The 25276-nt window shown below is 36.7% G+C and overlaps 2 protein-coding genes across 3 annotated transcripts; one reads left to right on the forward strand and one right to left on the reverse strand.

The window, feature by feature from the left end:
* The first annotated feature begins 6369 nt into the window (after positions 1-6369).
* Positions 6370-8355, forward strand: LOC129306015 (protein TIC 20-II, chloroplastic). Its single transcript, XM_054946309.1, has 2 exons — positions 6370-7082; positions 8122-8355. Exon 1 carries the CDS (start codon positions 6451-6453, stop codon positions 7066-7068), a length of 618 nt encoding a protein of 205 aa, XP_054802284.1. The 5' UTR covers positions 6370-6450; the 3' UTR covers positions 7069-7082; positions 8122-8355.
* A 349-nt stretch (positions 8356-8704) lies between these two features.
* LOC129306014 (uncharacterized) lies at positions 8705-24796 on the reverse strand. 2 transcript variants are annotated; one of them, XM_054946308.1, is made up of 13 exons: positions 24542-24796; positions 24292-24344; positions 23781-23949; positions 23637-23700; positions 22920-22999; positions 22612-22765; positions 17402-17463; positions 16020-16082; positions 15759-15817; positions 15363-15444; positions 9912-9958; positions 9574-9777; positions 8705-9174 (listed from the first exon to the last, which is right to left on the reverse strand). In XM_054946308.1, the coding sequence occupies exons 1-13, from the start codon at positions 24686-24688 to the stop codon at positions 9156-9158; spliced, it is 1203 nt and encodes a 400-aa protein (XP_054802283.1). In that variant the 5' UTR covers positions 24689-24796; the 3' UTR covers positions 8705-9155. The 2 variants fall into 2 exon arrangements, with proteins under 2 accessions (XP_054802283.1, XP_054802282.1); XM_054946307.1 differs by having other exon boundaries at positions 9574-9789.
* Positions 24797-25276: the final 480 nt, after the last annotated feature.

A 25276-nucleotide genomic window follows, 5' to 3' on the forward strand; every position in this document is an offset into this window, starting at 1 on the left:
CATAGTCCTATGCAAAGCAATCCTTGAATTCTTACAATACTTGCTTGATGACATTCTTTTGTTCTTCATTCAGCAAGCTAATGAAAGTAATCGTTAGCCATTTTGGGGATTCAATGTTACTTTTTTTAGTAGATCCTAGACTTCTGAGGCTATTGTCTGTGGTGCTAATCATGAAGAAGGCCACAGCGATGACTTGGTTCCAACGTCAACCTATAATGGTAGTGTGCTGAGGACCTTAGAGGCTCAATTGGCATTAGGTCACGCTCTTCACGCCCCATCTTGAGCATTATACGAGCTGGTGGTAATATGTTCACTGTCGAGCCATTGTCAACGAGGACCTTAGTCATTGGCCTCCTATCGAAATGTGCCTTAATGTACAAAGGCTTCAAGTGTTGGGTCATCTTGACGTTTGGGTTTTCCAAGACGGCCCGCTTTGACTTTCCTTTTACAACTTGCAAGGTGACTTGATAGACAGGCTCCACAGCCTTCTTTCTGCTCATGTGTCCTTATTGGCTCATACTCCTCTCCCTCCCTCATCTCCATCGGGCAATTATTATGGCCCGTATATGTCGGCCCTAAGCAGCTCTGTTCATGCTAGTCTTAAGTCCTATTGGTGGTAAACCGAAATTGAGAAGGAAGTGTTAATGAAACCACACAATAGAGGTTAAGAGGTATTTCACCAACATGAATGGTCCTATCACACTGATTTCATTCTTACTCCCTTCGTCCTAAACCTCGATGGAGTTCCTCCTGAACTTGTTAGTTTCCTGCTGTATATCAGGGCTTTCCTTTGCCTCAGTTTTCTGCTACTTAGGTATCTCTGTGCAGCCTGTTTTCATGGTAGGCATCATTCTTGAGTCCCAGTTAAGGCAGTGGGGAACTTCTTATGCCTCACAACTCTCCATTTTAAAGGTGGTACGTTCCAGGGGGCGTAACGAACCTGCCCGAGTCCTTAGTAACTTTTAGTTTTGAAAGAAGCTTTGTATTACTTTCTAATGTCATTAGTGGTGGTAAAGGTAGGCCGTTAGGGCCTACATCTCAGCCCATCAATGTCCCCATGAATGGTTCACCTACCCTTGTCGATGCTGAGTACTCAACAAAGAAGTCAAATTTGTCAGATGGCTCCCTTACACAGTCCCAAACTACCTTAAATCCATATGGCTCGGTCATTATTAATCCCCCTGGGCCAACATCCCATCCCAAGGGTCATTTGTTATTTTTCTTGTTCTACTAGCTGTCTACATTCTAGGTTTCTCCTAGGCAGTCCTAAACTACCTTAGAATTGTCCGGGCTCTTAACATTCTACCTTTATGGGCCAATAACCCATCTAGAAGACCTATTCTCCTGGACCGATCCTTAGGTTTTCCCAAGCAGTCTCACACTGTCCTTGAGTTTTCTTGACTCTTTCTTCCCTGTTCTAGACATTCCAGGGCCTCCTATCTCTTTGCTTACTATCATTTCTCTTGGTCGTCATTTTTCAGAGTTTATTTTCACCATATTGACTGTGGCAAATGGTAGGAATGGGTCCTCGTCTACAACCATGGATTCTTTTTTAGGGAACTTTAAAACCCCCTTATTAATTTGGTCCTAGATGACATTCTTGAAACCCTAAAGTGTTGTGACTCCATGAGTAATGGTATTTATAGTATTCCTTCCCTCTCTATTCTTCCTTTGAAGGGATTTTGGATCAGTGGGCAAGGAGATAAACTTTTCCTTAAGGAGGAAATCAAAAGATTTCCTCTATTTTGGTGGTATCAAAGGTGTATTAGATTGCATTTGGCCTTTGGGAATCTCTCCGACCTTCCTTATCAAAGCTAGGCACATGTAGTTGCTGGCATTTTTTAATTCTGCCACTGCCATGTCAAAATCCTCAAAATAGCTTCCTGCCATAATCCGTCGGTGACGGTCCTCTTCCTTGAGCAGTTCCTCGTATCCCCATACTTTGGCCATGAATTCATAGAAATCTCAAAATTCCATCCCTTGAAATTTCTTTCAAAGCTCTATAACCAGTCTTGCTTGTGCTAACTTGACAAATTTTAGTTTCTGAAAGCGACACATGACACCTACTCCTCAGTCATTTGAACCTTACCAAGTATTGGTCCACCGTCTCTCCAACCTGTTAGATGAGCTTGTAGAGTTTTGCTATGCTGACCTTCAGCTCTGCCTTATAAAACTAGATATGGAACTTCTATTCCATTTCTATTTAGCTAATGATTGAGTTGTGGGGCAGCAAAGTATACCATGTGAACACTAGGCCTGTGAGAGTGTTCAAGAACAATCTTAACTTTAAGTTGGCGAAATTCTCATAGTTGGCAATCTCATCACATTAGATTGTGAACCTCCTAATGTGCTCCAGTATCGATTGCATTTTGTCCCCTAAGAACAACGTGAAGTCAGGGATCTTGTATCCTCGAGGGTATGGGTTGTCCTTGTTTATGTACTCCGGATATGGCTTTGAGAAGGTGGGGCGACAAATTAGCCTCAACCTTGATCCGTAAATATCTTGGATAGCATCCCTTAAGGCCTCCATGTTCACCAGTTGGTTTTAAGGCTCATTATGGTGCTCTGGGATCATTGCCATGCCTCCTGGGCCACTCGTGTTAGGCTCTTGTAAAAATACAAAGGATTACTTAAAGGATTAGTGTGAGCAAATATTTAAGAGTTAGGAATGTTCCTTACAAGTAGGCAGCCCGAGGGCCAGTGCCTATATTGATTCCTGCTTGCTACCCTCTAAGCGACCCTAAACTTGAACCTGCTTCCAGAGGAGTTCTTCTCAATAATGCGGCTATATTCTTCATGTCATCATGTAGAGCCTACACCATGATCTGCTGTCGTTCCTTCTCCCTGTGTTTTGACATTTCCAGTGATAGTGTAAAAAACCTTTGATTCTCTTCTAATTACTTATCCATTTGTCTTGAATCCCCTGTAGCATTTTTGCCACTAGACCGTTAGATATAATCAGTGGGTTAGTTTGTCCACTTCCTAGCTTTAAGCCAGGGCTTGTGCTACTGCTACCTGTTAACATTGGTACTATGTGCTCATGATGTTTAGTTGCTTCAGCATCAGGTGTTAAGTGTTCTAACCCTGCATGTGCAGAGGTCTCCTCTAGTTTATGAAAACCAGCACTTGTTTCATAAGCCCTTTTGTCTTTTCGCGTCCTTGCCATCTTTGTTACATAGGTCCCACCGAGTGTGCCAAAAAATGTTCGTGCTGAACAACAAATACCAGGTGTGCCAAAAATGCTGAGTCTCAATTGATGACAAAAAGAGTCCCGAGCTCCCTTACCATAATTCACTCGGATGTAAAAAGATACAGACTTTGGTAGAACAAGTGTTTGATTTTATTGAAATGAGAAAAAATTACAAGTCTAAACTGAAAGATTAATTGATAAACTAAAAGGCTAAAAAGTGTCAAAAAAAAAATGCGAGTCTTTGGTTGAGTGTTGACTAGTTTTTTCTATGTCTTCGTCTTTATTTATAGTGTTAGAGTGATGGTAGCCTCTTCTTTAAGACCTAGCACGTTTTTCCGAAGAATCAAGGATCTCGCGTAACTCATGGCACGTTCTTTATTCTATGCTCTCTATTTTAGTAATCAGCTTGTTTCATCGAGATACTTAGGCATGAAGTCCGTAGGTTTTGGCATTACTTGAGATCATGTCCTTTCATGCCAACGGTTTAATGTTTGTAGCTGATAGGATTTTAGCATGTTTATTTATTATGGCCTTTGTCGAGTTTCAGAGCTGATGCCTTTTGTTTATATTGTGGTGTAACACTTCATTTACTCAGCCCAACTAGTCCTGTGACCTATCTGAATGATGTTTCATGTTTTAGCCTAAATAGCAATGTAATCGTCTACCTGGCACATCCAATACGCTTACTCCCAATCTGTTTTCGCCACGCCTCCTCAAATCTCCTTTGCCATTACCCTCGTCGTCATTTCCCATAATACAATGGTGACGGCTCTTCATACATCACAGACAAGTATTGTGGCATTTCAAAGCTCCTCAACACATCATCCCACATCAGCATCTCTATCCTCAAATTCTCCTCCTCCTCCCATAACCTCCTTATGCTCATCTCCCCTTCGCACTCCTCAAACAGCTCCTCCCCTCTTTCTTCTCTTTCCCCTTTTGCTCCTTATGCTTCCGTCGCCTTTTTTCATCCATGATACATCAAGAAAAAAATAAATGGTCTGCCTTTTCTCCTTTGCTTGTTCAAAAATATTCTAGAATCCAAAGTCCAAACTTGTCTTTCCTCTTCTTTTTATTTTAGATTTTTTTTTTCAAATTTTTTTTGAATATGTTGGCACATGAATATGATGGGTTGCTGAGAATACCATGTAAGCAATGTTTATTACACATAAGCAAGTATAGTCTGATTCATTTATGGCAAGGATGAATATTTTAAACTGACTAGCGAGACGGATTTTTTTTTTATAAAAAAGATTGATAATATCATTAAAAAAAATTAAAAGTTTACAATACATGAGTAATGAAAAAGTCTGAAGAAGGAGGACGCAAGAAAAGAAGTTGATTATGAGAAATATTAAAATTACCAGAGTTAAATAGAGAATGTCTCAAACTAAAGGTTGGGGCAAGTAATGGCTTGAGAGTAATCCATGAAAAAGCATCTTGTGAAAGCATTGGAAGAAGATGCAACTCTAAAGAGTGGGGAGTTATGGAGATGAGCCTTTATCCATGATAAAGCAACTTGAATATAAATTAAGTTGAAACAGTTCGATTTAATAGTACTTGAGCATTTCCACTTGATGCTATATAAAAACTTTGAATTGTAATAGAACAAGACTAAGCAAAAGGTAATTCCTCTAATATTATATTTCCTCATTCTAACATTCCAAACTAAAGGATTAGGTATTTTCAGCATCATAATTTAGAGAGTAAGAAGAGGAAGTATAGAGGTAAAGTGAAAGTTGCAATTTAGTCAGCTGTGACCACTGACAAACATTCATTAAATAAAAACAAGTCCGATGAAATTCTTTTACTACTTTCGCTAATACGATTCCCTTGTGAGAAGCTAGATTTCTTTCCTCCAAATCAGATTAAGCAATATAATTACCCATAGTTGTTGGATTAAGCCATCATTATGTAGCTGCAAGAAGGTGGAAATAATCCACCTAAGCAAACCTACTTTCTCAAAAAAAAAAAAAGAAGAAGATTGTATAGATAAATATCTAAACCAAATAGACTTTACATAATGAGATTCAGAGTCCATGCAACCAAAATCACAATGAGATTGAACATTCAAGTGATAATGTTGAAGAACATCTCCTAGAGGAAGAGCAACGTGAATGAATTTCCAAACAAATAAGAGTTGCTTTTAAGGCAAACAGATCTTCCAAAGAACCTTCCAAAAAAAATTGTAAGCACTGGTTGATTGTGGCCTTGAGACATGAAGAAAGCCACTTTTAACAAAGTAAGAACCATTTGAATTGCCTTGCCAAATTAATTTCAGAACTGAAGAATGAAGGCAATGGAATTCTTTGCATAGCCTAAGCATCATTGGTACTATAAATTCTGGGAGAGAAGTCTTCTGTTCCAACAACTAGAAGGCTAAATAAATGAGGAATGAGTCATAAGATTTGACACTCATTGAATTTGGGGGTGTTGAGCTAAAACCCCATTAATAGGCTTCCACTAAAATTTTATGATCAAGAGGAATGTTGGTACCAAAACCTACTTACTAAGACAGTTGGTTGGTTGAGAATAATGTCTGTGGATTCTAAAATTCCCTTCCAGAACCAAGAAGAATTGTATGGCTTTTTGAGGTTGCAATTGCTAGATGAGTTAAAGTATTTGATCTTCAATGTGTTGCCCAACAGAGATCCCACATCAGCAGATATGATGCGCTATATTTGCTTAGCAAGTAAAACCAATTTCATATCAGAAGTTGATCTAATGCCATGGCTTCCTTGATCTAAAGAGGTAAAAAGCAAATCCTTTTTTGCAAGATGTTTTTTTTCCCCTTTCAAGACTAAAGCCCCAAAAGAAATCTTTAAGTTTTGCATCAATTGTGCAACAAAACTTCTAACAACTTGAGACAAGAGAGCAAATAGATATTGGATGCTAATAAAAAAACATACTTGATTAAAGTGAGTCTTGAAGCTTAGGAAAGTAATTTCGCAACCTGAGGCAAGAGAGACCGAGTTATTATGAGTTAAATTTTGTAAAATTGAGTTATAATCAAATTAAAAAATTCAAGGACCAAAACTAATCAAAAAACAAAAACCTATACCAGTTCATGGGAATAATCTTGACGGGTCAAATCCAGCAATTTGGGAGCCCAAACGGAACGGCCCAGTGTATAGAAGAGCTAAGAGCTAAGTCGGAAGCCCTAGAGAAGGAAGGGCAGAGATCGGCTTCGTTTTGTTTGGGACTCGATTTCAAAAATTGGCCGCGACGGTGCAAGCGCACAGGGTGAAGTGAAGGACAAGATGATGGCCTCCGCTGGGACTGGTATTCTTCGCACCTGTCTTCTTCCTGCGCCAAGACCTAAACCTTTGGTGCCTCGTCCTTTCCTCCAGATGACTCTCAAATCCAGAACCGCCCTCGTTATCCCTCGCATGTCCTACAATTCCGACCCCACTCCAACTCCGGCCACCGAGCGCTTAATCTCGGTGGCCTCTTACACCCTTCCATTCTTCAATTCCCTACACTATGGCCGCTACCTCTTCCTGCAATTCCCAAGTTTGGGTCTTCTCTTCGATCCCATCCTTCCTCTTGTTACCCTCTACAGGTCCATCCCTTACTCCAGCTTCGTGGCCTTCTTCGCTCTCTACTTGGGCGTTGTCAGAAACCCTTCCTTCAGCCGCTATGTCAGGTTCAACTCCATGCAAGCCGTGACTCTCGACGTCCTCTTGGTGCTGCCCCTCTTGCTTCAAAGGATTTTCACTCCAGGTCGCTCCGGACTCGGCTTCCGCCTCATGGTTTGGGCCCATAGTTTCCTCTTCCTCTTCACTCTTCTATGCTTCCTTTACAGCGTCGCATCCTGCGTGTTGGGCCGCACCCCGCACCTTCCCTTTGTTGCCGATGCTGCTTCCAGACAACTCTGATTTTCATCTCTCTGGTATGCCCCTCTTGAAATGAGCGTTCCCGCTTTCATTCCGTCTTCCTTCTTTCCTTCGTTACAGTTACAATGTTTTGAAATGTTAACGTCTTGGTTACATTCAATATCGTTTATGCTATGCTGCTTGTTCACCACAAAATCATCCGAGTTATTGTTTAGTCTGGGAATAAAGTGTAAATTGTATGCCATTATTTCTGGTGTGACTAGTAAAATATAATTTATATTTATGAAAATACTTATATTCTATTTTCTCTGTCTATCTGCTGAATTTTTTCCAAGAAAATATATAATATGGCACACTATAAACATATAATAGGCTCTCAGAAGCAAATAGGCAAATTGCACGGAGTTTAGCTAGTCAAGTGGTCTGCTGCGCTTGACTTATGGTAATTACGTATTTTATGGATTTTTAGCAGTTGTGATTGCAGAATAATCTAATATTTAATTAGTTGAAATAAGTTGCACCCATAGGGCTTCCATTCTAGCTTACTTTAGACTCAGCCCTGCCTAATTTATTTATTAAATAGGCTCAGGTCAGTTTTAAGCTTTTAATTATTATTTAATTAAATAAGTCAAGTTTAGTTTTTTTAAGACCTAGTTTACGAGCTCAACAGGCCAACTTATTTACACACACACATTATACACACATTATGTAATATATTGCATACATATCAGTTTCACCATTTAATTTTTAATTACTCTAAATTATGTTTTCAATCAAATTTGAGTATATGTTGATTTTAACATTACTATTTTATTATCGTATTATTGTTGATAAGTCTTTTTAATTATTATGTAATTGATAAATCAAGCTAAATATTTATATTAATAGTGTTAAAGTATATTTGAAATGTTTGAAATTAAAATGTATGCTTATTTACTTTTAAATAAGCTTTTTAAGCTAATCAAGGTTTTATGTAAGTTCAGACTTAAAATAAATGTTATACAAGTTTCAGGTGCAAATTTATAATTTATTACATAGGCTCAAGTTTATTTGACTAAAATTTAACTCAATTTATTTTCACCTAAACTGTAATAGAGATTTTCTGTGTCACGGACTCTTGGCCGGCTGCCATGCATCCATGCGACAAGCACACGCACAAGCACTTGGATGCATGTCTTGAAGATTGTGGAGCCACGTTAGCCACCTCAAGCAAAGCGACTACAATCTGTCAGTCCCTATTTGACATTAAGGAGTAACGGCTCGAACCGAGGAAACAAAAGGATGGGAATAAAAAGAATGAAAACTGAAGGATTTGAAGTCTTTCCATTTTTTCCCTTCATTCCCACCATTTTTTAATTTTATCATTTAAAAAAATTATTTAATAAAATAATTTGACAGATAGGGATTGAAAAAATAAAGGAAAATGGAGGGAAAAATATAAAAACCCCTCTCCCCTGAAGGATTTGATTTGAAATTTGATAAATTATAAAGACTACCGCATTGATTTTTCCTTTTATGTTTTTGTTAAAATACATATATTTCTACTGTCTCTGCTGAATTTTTCAAGAAAAAATGTACGATATGGCATGTTATAAGCGTTTAATAAGCTCTCACAAGCAAAATTGCAAGGCTGTCGTCATGATGTTACATTAATCCAAAATAATATAACTCGTTCCAAAAAAAAAAAATCCAAAAGAATATATGATTGATAATAAAGAAGCCAGAGTCTTGGCACAAGTTCATTTCATCCGACCTCTTAACTCTTTTTTCGGGTAGAAAACACCTCTTAACTTCGTATTAAAGCAAATTTGATGACAAACCAAATAAAGGCATTCAACAAATTTAGAGCCAGATCCCACCACTGCAACAGCTGCTTCAAAAGCAGGTAACAACACGTCAACGATAATACACCAACTAAGCATTCAACAATTTTTTGCGCCAAATCCCCCTCAGCAAGAACAGCTGCTCCATGTAGTCAGTCAACAAGAAGGAGACATTTCAAGTTTAAAAGTTATCCGTCACCATCAAGCTTAATTGGCTACTCCGAAGCCTAAGTTACATGCATAATAGGAAAAAGACCCCGACAACGAAGGGATTTCATAGTCCGCCAATATCAAGGCCAAGTCTTGCTAGTACCGATCATAACGCCTGGCGACAAATGATAACTGTTAGTTTACATGCAAAACATTATAACGGAATCTCAACGACAAAAATTTCACTCGTTCCAGGTGGGATGGGGGAGAGCCCATGACGATAATAAACATCCGCTCGTTTTGTCTGTTAATGCAAGATCGCATGCCAGCATTGATTGTAAGCAGCGACTTTTTTTTTTTTCTTTTTTTTTTTTGGGGGGGGGTGTGGGATTTGATTGGTCCTTTGAAAAATTTTGGGAATTTTTTTCATTTTACTTGTAAAAAAAATGTGAAAATTAATGTTAACCACCCACCCCGCAATGTGTTGGTTTCTAGATTCGTCCCTCCTTGTAAGTAAGACTACGAATCAAATAATGCATTGAGAAGGCCAAAATAAGTGGAGAATCCCGTGTACCTGTGGCGATCATAGTCTCTTGATCGTGAGCGTGACCTCCGTCGGCTTCTTGACTCGTGAGACCGGGATCGACTAGAATCTCTATCTCGGTCTCTATCATGTCCACGATCACGGTCATAATATCTATCACGATCTCTGCTCCTGCGGTCATAGTCTCTCCCCCTTTCACGACTATCTCCTCGTTCTCTATCCCTGCTTGACTCCCTGTCACAGTCCCTACCATGTTCTTCATATCTTAGTAAATGAACGCAAAAATTTCAAAAGATTTTGGAAGCTTATATATATATGCGCGCGTGCGCCTATCTATAAACTTCCACCTTTGTTGGAATAAAATTTACCTCCTGTCATCATATCGGTCAATCTTGCGGATCTTGTTCCTTTCTTCCTGAACCAGAAATTAATAAATTCTTGCTAAAAGCTGATGTAGCAGATAAAAGCAAGAATAGTATGACTTACCAATACTCAGAAGATTAAAAACTAACATGCCCAAAAACATAAACACCTACTACGGTACTATGCCAAGCCAATCCCACCATTTCAATTTATAATTTTCAATTTTCTGGATTTCAGATGCCTTTCACAATCCCTATACTTATAAATAACATTTTATTTTGGAATGATCAGGCAGCCTGTACATTCAACTAGAGAAAATGTCTGACCATGAATTTTAAATTCACAAACAATTGCCCCCCGATGTCAAGTAACACTACCAATCATTTGGCTGGAGAGAAAAGTTGGGAGGGGAGAAAATTTGGTGAGATGATATTATCACTCCTTATGTGTGGATAAACGAGAAAAAACACAACAGAAAATGACCAAATATCACAATTATCATAATATCCTTGTGTCAAAATATATTATGTCTCGTGTAATTATCTTAATTAAAATAAATTGAAGGCAGAAATAATATTAACATTAATATCATCAAAATATTTTAAGTCAAATTATTTAGTAAAAAATATTTTCATGTTTTTATATTACAAAATCAAGTAATTTAGTGAAATTATATCTATTTTTTATTGGGTTAAGGTGCATTTTACTTCCGAATTTTTCCTCGAGGAGCAATTTTACTCTTGTACTAATACAACAACAACAACAACAAGCCTTATCCCACTAGGTGGGGTCGGCTACATGGATTGCAAGACGCCATTGTGCTCTATCATTTATTAAGCTTTTAGAAATATTATTAATTAAGAGATCACGTTCAACAACTTCCAAGAGTGTTCTCTTAGGCCTTCCTCTACCTCTCTCAATCGGACTCAAAGTTATATGTTCCACTCTTCTCACTGGTGCCTCCTTGGTCTTCTTTGTACATGCCCAAACCATCTCAACCGATTTTCTACCATTTTTTCCTCAATAGGTGCCACCCTCACTTTTTCACGTATGTGCTCATTTCGAATTTTATCTTTACGTGTATGTCCGCACATCCATCGTAACATTCTCATCTCTGCTACTCCAACTTTATGCTCTTGCTGTCCCGTTAGAGCCCAGCATTCACTACTATATAACATTGCCGGTCTGATAGCAGTACGATAAAACTTTCCTTTAAGTTTATTAGGCACCCTACGGTCACAAATAACTCCTTTAGCTTTCTCTCCAATTAAACCACCCAGCTTGAATTCTATGTGAAATATCTCCACTGATTTCGCCATCATTTTGAATAATGGCTCCCAAATATCTAAACTTTTCCACTTGAGGTATAATTTGATCTCCCAATTTCACTTCGAAATTATTTTCGAATAGTCCTTTACCAAATTTACAATATAAATATTCCGTCTTACTTCTACTCAGACGAAAACCTTTCGACTCCAATGTCCTCCTCCATAACTCAAGTTTGCAATTAACCTCTTCTCTTGTCTCTGCTATAAGAACTATATCATCCGCAAAGAGCATACATTTCGGGATTTCCTCTTGAATATGTTCCGTCAAAACATTTAAAATCAAGTTGAACAAATAAGGACTCAGAGATGATCCCTGATGTAGTCCAATCTTTATAGGAAATCCTTTGTTTGACCACTAGGCGTTTTATACTAGTTTTTACCCCCTCATACATATCTTGTATGGCTTTAATATAAGCAATCCGTACTCCCTTTTTTTCCAACGCTTTCCAAAGCACTTCTCTTGGTATACGGTCATAAGCTTTTCCAAATCAATAAAAAACCATGTGTAGATCTTTATCTTTACAACGATACTTTTCCATTAATCCCCTTAGTAGATAAATCGCCTCTGTAGTTGATCTACCTGGCATAAAACCAAATTGATTCTCAGAAATACTTGTCTCCAATCTCAACCTGTGCTCAATTACTTTCTCCCACAATTTCATTGTGTGGCTCATGAGTTAATCCCTCTATAGTTAGTACAATTCTGAATATCTCCTTTATTTTTATAAATAGGAATTAATGTACTTCTCCTCCACTCATCAGGCATTTTCTTGGACCGTAAAATCACATTAAATAACTTAGTTAACCATCTCACCCCTTCTTCACCTAAACATTTCCACGCTTCGATAGATATACAATCAGGTCCGTTAGCTCTACCATTTGCCATTTTCTTAAGAGCTTCCTTTACCTCCTTATCACGTATTTTTCGATAGAATGACAAATTTTGTTCTCCTTCACCAGTTACTAAATCCTCCAAGTTACTAGATGAATCCTCTCCATCATTGAAAAGTTTAGAAAAATAAGTCTCCCATCTATTTTTAATTTCATCATCTGTAACTAAAATTCTTCCCTCTTCATCCTTAATACACCTTACCTGTTCTAGATCTCTTGATTTTCTTTCCCTACTCTTGGCAATCTTATAAATATTTTGCTCTCCTTCCTTCGTCTCAAGGTTCTTATAAAATTCTTCAAAAGCTTTGGAACGAGCTTCACCCACAGCTCTCTTAGTTTCCTTCTTAGCCATACGGTACCTCTCCCAATTTTCCTCATTGTTACACAAATGTATGGCTTTAAAACAGTTCTTCTTTATACTTGATTTTGTCCTGTACACTATTATTCCACCACCAAGACTCCTTATCTCTCGGACCAGAACCTTTCGATTCTCCCAAAACTACTTTTGCAACCTCCCGTATCTTTTTAGCCATATCCTCCCATATGATGTTAGCACTTCCCTGAGAATCCCAAATTCCTTTATCCAAAAGATTTTGCTTGAAAATATTAAGGTGCATTTTTACTTCCGAATTTTTCCTCGAGGAGCATTTTACTCTTGTCTAATAAGTAGAGTAATTTTAAACCTAAATTATTTTTTTGAGAAGCGCTAGGCATCCTATATAAGGAGTTTTTTGCTCCTCAAAAAAATAGTTCAAGGGTGGAAATTGTCCTTCTTATCTGTGCAGAAATAAAATTGCTCCTCAAGGAAAAGTTTAGGGGTAAAATTGTACCTTAACCTTTTTTATTTTTATAATTAAAAAATCAAAAAGGATATTTTGTAAAATTAAATATACTAACTTGAAGAAAGTACAAATCAGGATCCAACGAGAAGATTCCCACAATGTTCCACGAGGAACACATGCAACAGTCAAATTTTGAGAAGAAATGTTGGGGCTGAGGAAGAATTAAGAGAAGTGAGAGAGAAATAAGGGGAGTCATGGAGATGTTCAGAAGACGAGGAAGAAGTTGGAAGGCCAGGGCGAGAGATTGGGTGGGTTAAGGGAAGCAGCTGGAACACGATTTTCCTCCAAAATCTCTCTCTGCATGGAGAGAAATTTTGGGGCGATAATGTTGCAGGTCCCACCCCTCATTTCCTCCCTATTTTTCTTAACCCATCCAAACAAGAGAAAATATATCTTCCCTCCTATTTTCTCTCCTACTTTTCTTCCTCGCACTTTTTCCTCCATCCAAACAAGGGGCACAGGTTAGCCAAAGTAGTTCGCATCAAGCGACAAACTTGCCACAAGAGGTTGGATCATCATGGGGCAGAAATGTAACCATCACCTTACTGGAATTCAGAGACACCAATCCTCATTTTTTCTATATTATGACAAGAAACTAAATTAGTTCAAGAAGTACAATGATGTCTACAGTGTTCCAAAACTTCTGTTTCCTTTTATGTCATAAATCAAAGCTTACTTATCAACAAAGGACTCTGCATAGTTGCAAAAAGCTGAATGACAGTAATCTCCCGTCTAGAAGTATATTCAAAAATTTTATAAAACATGGAAAATCTGAAGCAGTGGAAAAATCAAGAGCACTAACATGAATCACTGCTTATTTTCATTGGTGAGGACTTTAAATACGTCAAACAGTCACAGAAGCGCACTATGTGCATGTTTAACAATGAATTGACCAGAAATTCAAACTAAAGATTACAAAACCCTCCTGTAAAAACTAAAAACCTGTGTCTAACATTGGGAATAACAATTAGTTTGAAGAACAAAAGCAAACGGAGACAGGACCCACTGTTTTGGGACAATTGTGGAAGCAAATCTTAATGAACAAATCCATATAAAAATATCATAGTTAAACATTTTAAACTCAGAAGCCTTCACTCATATTTTTTTCCCCAATATCCATTTCACTCTAGGCTTTCTGGGTTGTCCACAAAATGTCCTCTTTCAATTTTAGGGAGAAACGTGTCATGAACCAGATCAAAAGCACGTTACGTGTTAAGCAAAGGTTTTTATGAATTAAAATTTAAGCATAATACGCAAAACCCATATGACAAATAGAAATGATATCAGTAGGACAGAAACCCTTGATTTAGGAAACAGACCATACTAATGTGTCAAACCAGTGAACTGGTATCCACTGTCGTCCAGAGAAACAGTTGGCCTGTTCTCCCATGTTCTAAAAAACGAAAAATGAAATTTGATGCTGCATGGGCCCCATCTACTTCCTTGACTTTGCATGGGCTCACTAATTTTATCAAGTCATTTTTAATGCAATACTTATATTTTTTCATGCATTAAATTTTAAACATATATAGTATATACAGAACGTTAGTAACAAGTTATTTATTTAAAATTTTAATTTTAAATTTGTAAATTGCTTGTTTAAAGAGTTCAACCAGTTTAATTGATGACCCAACAGTTGAACCAACGACCCACTACAATTTGACTTCACCAGTTGAATAGCCAGTTCAGTTCCAAGAGAAACAACTCCTTTCAGGGGTGTGGTTTAAGGATAAAAAACCATCAGACAGCATTTGACAATCAGTAACTCCTTTTTCCTTATTAATAAATGCTAGTATAAGCTAGGTTGCATAGATACGGGTACGAGTATCCAATATGATAACCAATACGATACAGCATGATATGACAATAGAGAAAATTTTAAAAATTTTAGGATATGGGTACAGGGACATTTATAATATATATTTCGACATTTTATGATATAAGTATAGGTATTTTGATTTTCAAACAAGAATTTCTAAAGCAATATAAGGATATTTATAGCAATCAACCAAAATATTAAGTGTTTTTTCAAGTTTTTAAGTGATATAGTGTAAAATTATCAGGAAGAAATTATATTATAAATGTTAGAATATGGGATACGCATGTAGAAGTATCTTATAAGTATCATATCGAATATGGACACGTTTATTTTTTTATTTTTTTTTTGAAGTACCCATGCTTCATAGAGTATAAGACACAGATAAATCACTTTATAGTGATTCAAGGATTACTTTAAAACAATAACATACCAAAGAAAAAAAAATGGAAGGCTAAAGCTGTAATATGTTGTCAGACTGACATTGGCTGCTCGTCTACTAGGATGAACAGCATAGTCATACAGTTTTGGAACTGAAATAAATTCCATAAGATCAGAAATAAATTATAAAGATCTTACTTGAAGTTCTGCCAGCTTCTCACGAATCTGCATGTACCCTAAATGAAGTTTTCCTCCAAAATGATCAGCTAAACGGCGATCACTGAATAAAATTGCAAATCAAAATGTTCACACACAAAAAAGAAAGACAAGTTTTAAGATGCCAACAAGAAATACAAGATTTCCCCATAAATTTCACAGCTGAGTATAGCATGATCTACAGCATAAAACAGAAAAGACGCACATTCTTTAGCTGCAAAAGTTATCCTCGTAAAACTGGCACAAGAGCCTGCTGGGGACAAGGAGGTAATACTAACGGGTCAAAAGCTGAAGCGCTTAAAACCCCAAATACTAACTATATCTCCCTAGGAAAGTTTTAAGATAGACAAGGGAAAAGGTTACAATATCAAATTTTACCTGTCATACACACTCAAAAAAGCCCCACAAATGTTGCAAACACGTAGCTTCTGATCAGTCTGAATTGTAAAATGAGCAAAAGACAAAGTCATTACAAAATGACAAAGAGACCTATATATTATAATGAAGAAGGATGTTTCAGTTTGAGTCTCAAGTTATTCACATAGGAGCAAAAGCTTATGCATACTGAGGACTAAGTTGTGCTTCGAAATTAAAAAAATTTGAATCAACAAAATGACAGATAAATAGACATCAACTCACAATTCGCACATCTGCGGCAGTATACTTTGAAGCATCCAATACTGGCTCCTGCCTAGCAGGAAGCTGAGACAAGAATCAGATCATGATGTAAGTAAAGGAATGAAATGAAACATGGATAGTAGACTTTCCAGAATATAAACATGAATACAACTAATTCAATAAAACATATCATGGAATTTAGTTGAGAAAGAGAGGAAGGATTGAGATAACAAGAAACAGAGAGATTGAGAGAAAAGAGAAAAACTGAATATGCAATTCTTATTGGAAATTGAATACAAATAATCAGGTATGCTATTGCCTATCATGTATAAGTATTCTCTAAATATCCTAATCTATTGATAATATAATTAAATCCAATTTAAATAATCCTAATAATAGAATAATATCCAAATCCTGTTTAAATTCTAAATGACTATAACAGTAACTAATTCTTATTTTTTCTTATTTATGATTACATATCAATACCCCTCTCCAAAAGATCCTTGCCCTCAAGGGTCAAGTACAAAGAAAATTGTATCAAATCAAACCCCAGAAAATCCGAATTAAATTCCCTCTAAACCAAGCAAGAACAACAATGACCACTGATGACAAGGAAAAGAATATATGTCCTCATCAACAAAGAAGAGGCTAACGGTGACTGAGAAACTAGAGAATAGGCATCAATAGAAAACCTAGAATGTATGGCAGATTGCAACCACTAGTTAAGAAATAATCTTGGTCAAAAGAATCTTGGGATCCATGACTGAAGGAACATGCATTGACATCACTGTCAACTACCCAGAGTTCTTGGCCTTTCGTGATTACAATGTCACATTCTTCTTGGGTGCCAGTTGAACAAGACCCAACGTTTTGTTCATCATTGGATACAAAAGACCCATCTTGATCAGCTGAAGCTTCTTGAACTTTTTGTGCCTCCTTCACAGCTTCACCAGTCACCTTATTTCTTCTTCAAGATTGGTAGAGTTTCACATAGTGCAACCCTTATTTCTTCTAACTGCCAAGCAACACTTTGAAGTTGCTTCCTATCAAAACCAGTCCCCTTTCGTCAAAGGAACGTTGGCTTTGACACCATTGTTATGGAATATAGTTGAAAAAGAAGGAGGGGAAGAAGAGAGAAAACGAGAAGCAAAAAGATTAATAGAAAGAGAAAATTGTATGCTATTGCCTCTCATTTATAGGCATTCTCTAAATATCCTAATATATCCAAATCATACTAATATAATTAAATTCTATCTAAATCCTACTAATATAATAGCATCCAAATCCTATTTCAATCCTAACTATAACAGTAACTAATTCTTAATTATTTTCTTATTTAATAATTACATATCAAATACCAATAGCTTAAACAAGTCCATAGCAATTTAAGCCGAATGAAAGACCTTCTTCAGTGCTTCAGCCTCTTCCAATGCCTTTTGTGCCTCGTCAACCATTCCTTGTTCACCTATTCAACAAACATAGCAATTAAAGCCCATTCAATCTATCAAATAGCCTAAGAGAGGAGAAGTAAGCATCTGATCATATTTTAGGGACTGCATAACATCAACAAAGGGAATAAGTTTCACCTCAAACTTGTTTGTTTATAGAATAAACATGTATACAATTACTATCCAAACTAAATGTCATATCAATCTTGAAGTGCAAGCAACACTAAATTACATTAATATTTACATAACATTATAAAGGTTTTCCAAAGAAGTAGATCACTCACTACAAACTATTAGCCGCCCCTATGATTAACAAAGATGAAGTGTGTTTGATTTTCAATTGACATCTAGCAAAAGTCTATTTGAAGGATACAACTATTTGTTAGATTTGACAAAAGCATATCTCATATGTGATTTGAATGTGCTTTTGAGGGCTACCCAAATAGGCCCGAAATTTCCGAATTTTTATTAAGCGGATATTCTAGGCTTATTGTCAAAGTGAGATGTACTTCATGTTGGATGATATGCCAAAAGATATGACGATTGCAAGCCTACATCAAGATGAAAAGAGATTTTGGTGGCATCAAGCCCATCAAATATCTTTGGAGAATTACCAAATAGAACAATTATCAATAAAAGGTTTGGACTGGCATACAAGGACCAAACAGAACAAGTGCAATTGAAACAAAAACAAAGTGTCAGTGAGTGCATCAAGATCCATTTGATGATTTAGCATGTGCTATAGTTTTGTAAAAATATTAGTTTAGATTTAAATGACAATTATTGAGATTTAGCCGTTGGGGGAGTGTGAGCATGAAATCAATAAATAATAAGACATTTAATTTGTAAGGCTATCTCACAAGAGTATTATGCAAAATCCTAGTGTTCCATAATTTCTCTCAACCTCTCCTTCTCTCTATTATTCCTAATTCTTCTCTGTCTTGTCTTTACCTTCCCTGACTCTTTCCCCAATCTTCCTGTTCTCTCCTATCTTCTTAATTTTCTCATTACCCAAATTTATCCTAACAATTACCTTCCCTGACTCTTTCCCCAATCTTCCTGTTCTCTCCTATCTTTCTTAATTTTCTCATTACCCAAATTTATCCTAACAAATCAGTGGTATCAAAGCGGACACTCCTTGGCCTCTCTCCCTCATCATCACAATACATGGTCAAGACTCGAAGTCAAATTAAATGAAGCAAACATAAGATGGAAGATTGCTTGGTCAAGATTGAAGAAAATAATGGCAAGATCAATACTTTAACTGACCTAGTTGATGGACTCTCCTAGCAACTTCAACTATTGATGCAAGACCAAGACACTCAATGGGAAGCCCATCGTCAAAACGATCAAAACCATAATCTTCATCATAAATATGATTGTAGGAGAGATGATTAAGGATGGCGTGATTATAGAAAACCCATGCAATTCACAAAGATGGGGTTCCCGAAATTCACACAAGAAGACACTCTCAGCTAGCTCCTGAAGTGTGAGAGGCATTTCAAGCTTGATGAAAAGCCAGAAGAGTCCAAGATCAAGATTGCAAGTATACATCTTGACCCACAAGCCTTTCAATGGCATCATGCATACGAGAAGCCATGGGAAGGAGTTCGGCCAACCTTAGAAGAACATACTTAAGAAATTAAAGACCATTTCAGACCTATTCACGAGACCTTGATGAGCAACCTAGCTTGCCTAAAGCACCAAGGAGCTCTAGCTGATTACAACGATGAGTTTGATATGATCTCGTGCAAGCTTTGATTGCCAAAAGAATATTTGGTTGGCATGTATCTATCTCATGAGCCACACAATGAAATTGTGGGAGAAAGTAATTGAGCACAGGTTGAGATTGGAGACAAGTATTTCTGAGAATCAGTTTGGTTTTATGACAGGTAGATCAACTACAAAGGCGATTTATCTACTAAGGGGATTAATGGAAAAGTATCGTTGTAAAGATAAAAATCTACACATGATTTTTATTGCTTTGGAAAAAGCTTATGACCGTATACCAAGAGAAGTGCTTTGGAAAGCATTAGAAAAAAAAGGAGTACGGATTGCTTATATTAAAGCCATACAAGATATGTATGAGGGGGTAAAAACTAGTATAAGAACGCCTAGTGGTCAAACAAAGGATTTTCCTATAAAGATTGAACTACATCAGGGATCATCTCTGAGTCCTTATTTGTTCAACTTGATCTTAAATGTTTTGACGGAACATATTCAAGGGAAAATTCCGAAATGTATGCTCTTCGTGGATGATATAGTTTTTATAGCAGATACAAGAGAAGAGGTTAATTGCAAACTTGAGTTATGGAGGAGGACATTGGAGTCGAAAGGTTTTCGTCTGAGTAGAAGTAAGACGGAATATTTATATTGTAAATTTGGTAAAGGACTATTCGACAATAATTTGGAAGTAAAATTGGGAGATCAAATTATACCTCAAGTGGAAAAGTTTAGATATTTAGGAGCCATTATTAAATCAGTGGAGATATTTCACATAGAATTCAAGCTGGGTGGTTTAATTGGAGAAAAGCTAAAGGAGTTATTTGCGACCGTAAGGTGCCTAATAAACTTAAAGGAAAGTTTTATCGCACTGCTATCAGACCAGCAATGTTATATGGTAGTGAATGCTGGGCTCTAACGGGACAGCAAGAGCATAAAGTTGGAGTAGCAGAGATGAGAATGTTACGATGGATGTGCGGACATACACGTAAAGATAAAATTCAAAATGAGCACGTACGCGAAAAAGTGAGGGTGGCACCTATTGAGGAAAAAATGATAGAAAATCGATTGAGATGGTTTGGGCATGTACAAAGAAGACTTAGGGAGGCACCAGTGAGAACAGTAGAACATATAACTTTGAGTCCGATTAAGAGAGGTAGAGGAAGGCCTAAGAGAACACTTTTGGAAGTTATTGAACGCGATCTGTTAATTAATAATATTCCTAAAAGCTTGATAAATGATAGAGCACAATAGCGTCTTGCAATCCATGTAGCCGACCCCACCTAATGGGATAAAGGCTTGTTGTTGTTGTTGTTGTTGTTGTTGTTGTATCTATTAGAACTTCAAGAGGGATACAAGGGGCCTGTTCAACTTTTTAAGCCTTACACCTTGAGAGAAGCTTGAAAGCTTGCTAGAATGCAAGAAATAATGATTCAAAGGCAGAGTGAGAAGAAGACCCAGAATAAAGGAGGAGGGTTTGTGGCATCCCCAGTATTTGCCACACAACCTTCAACCCAAGGCACATGGAATTCTTACAAAAATGCATTGATAGGCAGTGGGTCCCATACTAAAGGGAAGTCAACATCTTTGCCTTAAAAAAATACTTCTTTTACTCAAAAATTAGCTAGTAATCCTCCTAAAATTCTTTTTGCAAAAGACAAGGCTGAACACAGAAGCAAAAATTTATACTTCTACTGTCATGAAAAATTCTCCCAAGATCACAAATGCCCATAAAGACAGGAATTACAACTCCATTTTATTGAAGTTGCAGATGCTGAGGAAGAAGCTAATCAGTTTGAGGAAGACAATGAGGTTGAAGGGGAAGATGTTAAACCCTTTATCTCACTACACGTTATGGAGGGAGTTGATAATGTTTCTTCAATGAGGTTCATAGGGCACTTTGGCAAGAGGCAACTTCATATTCTAATTGATAGTGGTAGCACCCATGACTTTTTGGACTTTAATGTGGCAAAGAAGCTTGGATGGCAACCTGATGGGACTAACGAATCATGGATAGAAATGGCTGGAGGAAGAAGGCCTAAAGTGCATGGCATTTAGGAAGGAGTCAAATAGAGAATGCAGGGCTTGGAATTTTCTTTTGATTTTAGAATTCTTGAATTATATACATATGATTTAGTGCTTGGGCTTAAATGGCTCAAAAGTATAAAAATGCTTTTTAGGATTATGAGTCTCTAGCTATGTTTTTTGGCTTGAAGGGAAAATGTGTAAGCTTCAGGCTACTCCTCCCAATATCTCACATGTGGTGCATCCAAAGAGGCTGGAAATTGAGGATTTTCTCTTTACCTTCCCTAACTCTTTCCCCAATCTTCCTGTTCTTCTCTCTGCTCTCTCCTATCTTTCTTAATTTTCTCATTACCCAAAATTATCCTCATAGATCAGCATGCATGCTGAAATACTCAGCCGCTGTTTCGAAACATTTGAGATGCAAGCCACATGAAAAACCTAAGATGTGGCACACGTGGTTAACTTTAGCTGACTGGTAAATAATACCACTACCTTCCATGCAGCTATTCAACAACACGCTGTGAGATTGGCTATCATCTAAAGCCTCTCATGCATATTCCTTATTTCTTCATTGGAAGCTGTGGATTCTTCTTTCACAGAAAAAAAGGAAATAGTGACGACCTACTAATAGCAAACAAACAAAATAAAGATAGATAGCAATCAAGTTTCAGCAACGCATCAAACTTGACAAAAACTTGCCCCATGATATGATTCTTTAGGCCTTTATAATAGCCTACCAAAGATTGGATCCGTTTCCTACAAGTTCGATTTACAAAATGGACTCTAGAATTCACATGTTTCATGTTCCATGGTTGAGAACTTGTCCTTAGCCAGCTACATCTCAAAGGCATCCCTCAACAAATTGGCCAGCTCAACCTAAAATAAAAAATAATCTAGGTAGGAAGGTGGTATGAGGAAAAAAAAATGGAAGAACAGTAACAGTGGTACTAATCCAGATTCCAGGGAAGGATTTAGCTGATGATGAAGCCACTTGGGTTCAGCTTCATGGTTTTCAAAGAATGCATCCTAATTTTCGTAATGACCATCTTTGAGGTCAAGGGTTTTTCAGATGGGGGAGCATGGTTAGACATAAGAATGGGTTAAAGAAAGTAGTCAAGTATATTAGTTGTTAGTTAAGTCTGTTAGTTGTTGTTGACAGCATGTTAGTTGTTAAAGGAATAAGTCAGCCAGAGTTCTTAATTAACTAACCCTTACTAAGTAACACAACAGACAAAGGAAATCAGTTATGATAGCTAATGAAGTTCTGAACTCTTGTTCACCCCCCCGGGGGGGAGAGAGAGAGAGAGTCCAACCTCTTGTTCTCTTTTCACCTCTCACATTCACAACTCACAAGACATGCAGAGAACATACATTAGATCCTTAACTGGCTTAATTTAGTAACAGCTTAAATGGCTTACCAAGATCCTCTGCCTTCTTCAACTTCTCATTTATCATCTCCTGTGTGCGAGGATCAGGAGTGACAACAGGAATGGGTGCCAATGGAGGTGGGTTTGAGAGAGGTTGAGGTAATGATGCCCTATCTTTGTTAAAGGCGTCCAGAAGAAGCATGGCCTGTTTGCAAGTTGAAAGAATTGTTAGGATGCTAATCAAATGCATATTTATTTAGTAGATCTAAAAACATTTTTAGGCCAAGGAGGGGATGGCTGGTCACAGCATCAATAGACAATAACTATATGCACATTAATGTTCAAGCACTAAAACTGACCTGTTTGTCTGCTCTTTTTGTTCTAAGTTCTTCTACAACCTCCAAAGCTCGAATCTTGAGATCCGTCTTGCCTTCAAGATCTACAAAACCAAAATTATTTTTTACCCAAGTGAAAAATTAATAAATGCTCCAATGTCACCATTTAATATATGCATCAAACTTAAAACGATATCTACCAATAACTACGTGTTTACTATAAAAACCAATGTTCATGCATTGTAAAAAATAATATGTTTCCCATGATTACTCCCTTAGATTTATTTCACCAGACAGATTGTCAGATAGCAAAGCTTTTCCATATTTCAGCACAGATAAAAGAAAAAAACATTATATATATGTATGTATGCATGTCTTCCCGGTGCCATCTGGATCTTAATTACCATGTTACTTTTAGCAAGAGGAACAACAGTTGTATTTTTAAAACATTTTCAATATAAACTAATTCAAATTTGTCTCCAATATTAAAGCATTAAGAGTTTGCAAAATAAGAGATAGCTTTAAAAGAAAAGCTGTAAAAGGATCTAAACAGCCTGCTGTGTTGAATTGATGAGCAAAAGGTACAACTTGAGAAAGAAAAGTGACAGCCGTATAAACAGATAACAAAATAAATCCAAGTCATCTATCATCCCGTGTAGTAATCTAAAGCATAGAAAAGCAAGATCATCTAAAAGAAAGCCAAGCTAACATAATAGTTGAAATAGAAATATAGAATATCACCATAATCATCAGCTTCTTTTAACTTCTCTTTGATTTGTTTCGACAACTCAAGTACCTCTGGCGTCTGCATATTTTAAACAGAATAATTTATTTAAACTTACAGGCCAACGCCACTGAGCCAATGAACAATGACTGAAAAGTCACCTGAGTAACATCAGAAACTGAAATTGCAACCGCAGCTTTTGCGTCCTCATCCTCAAGGCGCTTCAAAGCTCTACCAATTTTCCTATCACACTCACCAATGAGCTTATCTATAACATCCTCTAACTCTCTGTCATAATTATCAATGCCTTTTGCTTTTGCTTCGCCATATCTAGAATGAGTTAAGAAATAAGAAATATCCAGAAACGTGAATCAAAATATGCCAACTGCTTACCACTCTTGTCCTATGACATGTCAAGAACGATTTGATGATGTAAGAATTAGAATTTGGCTGCAGTGCAGTGTTACCAGAGCTTTTCTTCTCTAGCGAATAATAAAAAGGTTTCACGACCAAGGCACAGAAAAATTTAAAAAAGAAGAAGAACAAGCAGGATAAGCCAAAGAACCATGCTTGAAGCAGATCGCTAAAATGCCTTAACTAAAAAAAATAAAATGTATTGGGCAAGAAGAAACACCTAAGTATGCAAGCCTCGTGTACGAGTGCAAAGGATACTCTTTTCTCAACTGCAAAGAGTGCACCTTCGGGCACGGGCCCATATCCATTTTCTGAAAGAGAGTAAAAATCAGTAGCAGAAACAATGAAAAACAGAGAGGTCGAGAGGTAGAGGCATATAAATTCTAGCCTAGGGAGAAAGTAGGAACAATAATTAAAAAAAATTGAAGGATAAGCTGCATATTATTGCCCAAATCGCCAAAATTTTATAGAAAGTAGCCAAAACGAAGCGTGTGAAAATGTTGGTTACCGTTAGCTGGAAGAGTTCATGAGGACAAAGTCCGACCAAATATAGGCGGCAGACGTCCCGATCATAATACTTGCGATTAACCTCTCTTACATCTCCGTTTCGATTAGCTCCCATCAACACGTCCAGCTGCTTCCTTATAGCGTCCATATTTCCCGGTCGCTGAGAAACCCCTGAAAGCTTTCGATATTAGGGTTCTAAACACACCCACAATTCCTCGATCTCCACCCCCCTAGTCATTTTGTTTTCCTTTTTCCGCGCCCCCTCACTCCACCTGTTTTTATTTTTCTCTTGAACAAAGACATAAAAAAAATAATCGTTTTTCCCAGTGAATTGTGTTTCCAATATTTCACTCCGCTTAAATTATAAAATATTTTTAAATAAAATTTTATATATTAATAAACATTATTAAATATATTTAATAATTTTATTTTTTAAAATAAAAATATAAATTTTTTAAAATACTCATCATTTAATATATTAAAATTAAAAGGAATGAAAATTAATTTTAAAAATAAGAAATAATATCAAAATTAGCATATTTAATTAAACCTTAATCTATCCAAAATATCTTATATTTTAAGATGAAAAAATTTCTTCTAAAATATCATATAATTTGAGATGAAAAAAGTATTAAATATGTCCAAATCTATTTTCTGCAACAATTTCTCCAATTACTCTATTTTTATGTTATATATTTTTATGAAAAAATAATTAAATATTAAATATTTAAATTAA

This window comes from Prosopis cineraria, unplaced genomic scaffold, assembly GCF_029017545.1.
Source record: "Prosopis cineraria cultivar Desert tree isolate PC_DT_omini unplaced genomic scaffold, ASM2901754v1 PC3, whole genome shotgun sequence".
NCBI classification, from domain to species: domain Eukaryota; kingdom Viridiplantae; phylum Streptophyta; class Magnoliopsida; order Fabales; family Fabaceae; genus Prosopis; species Prosopis cineraria.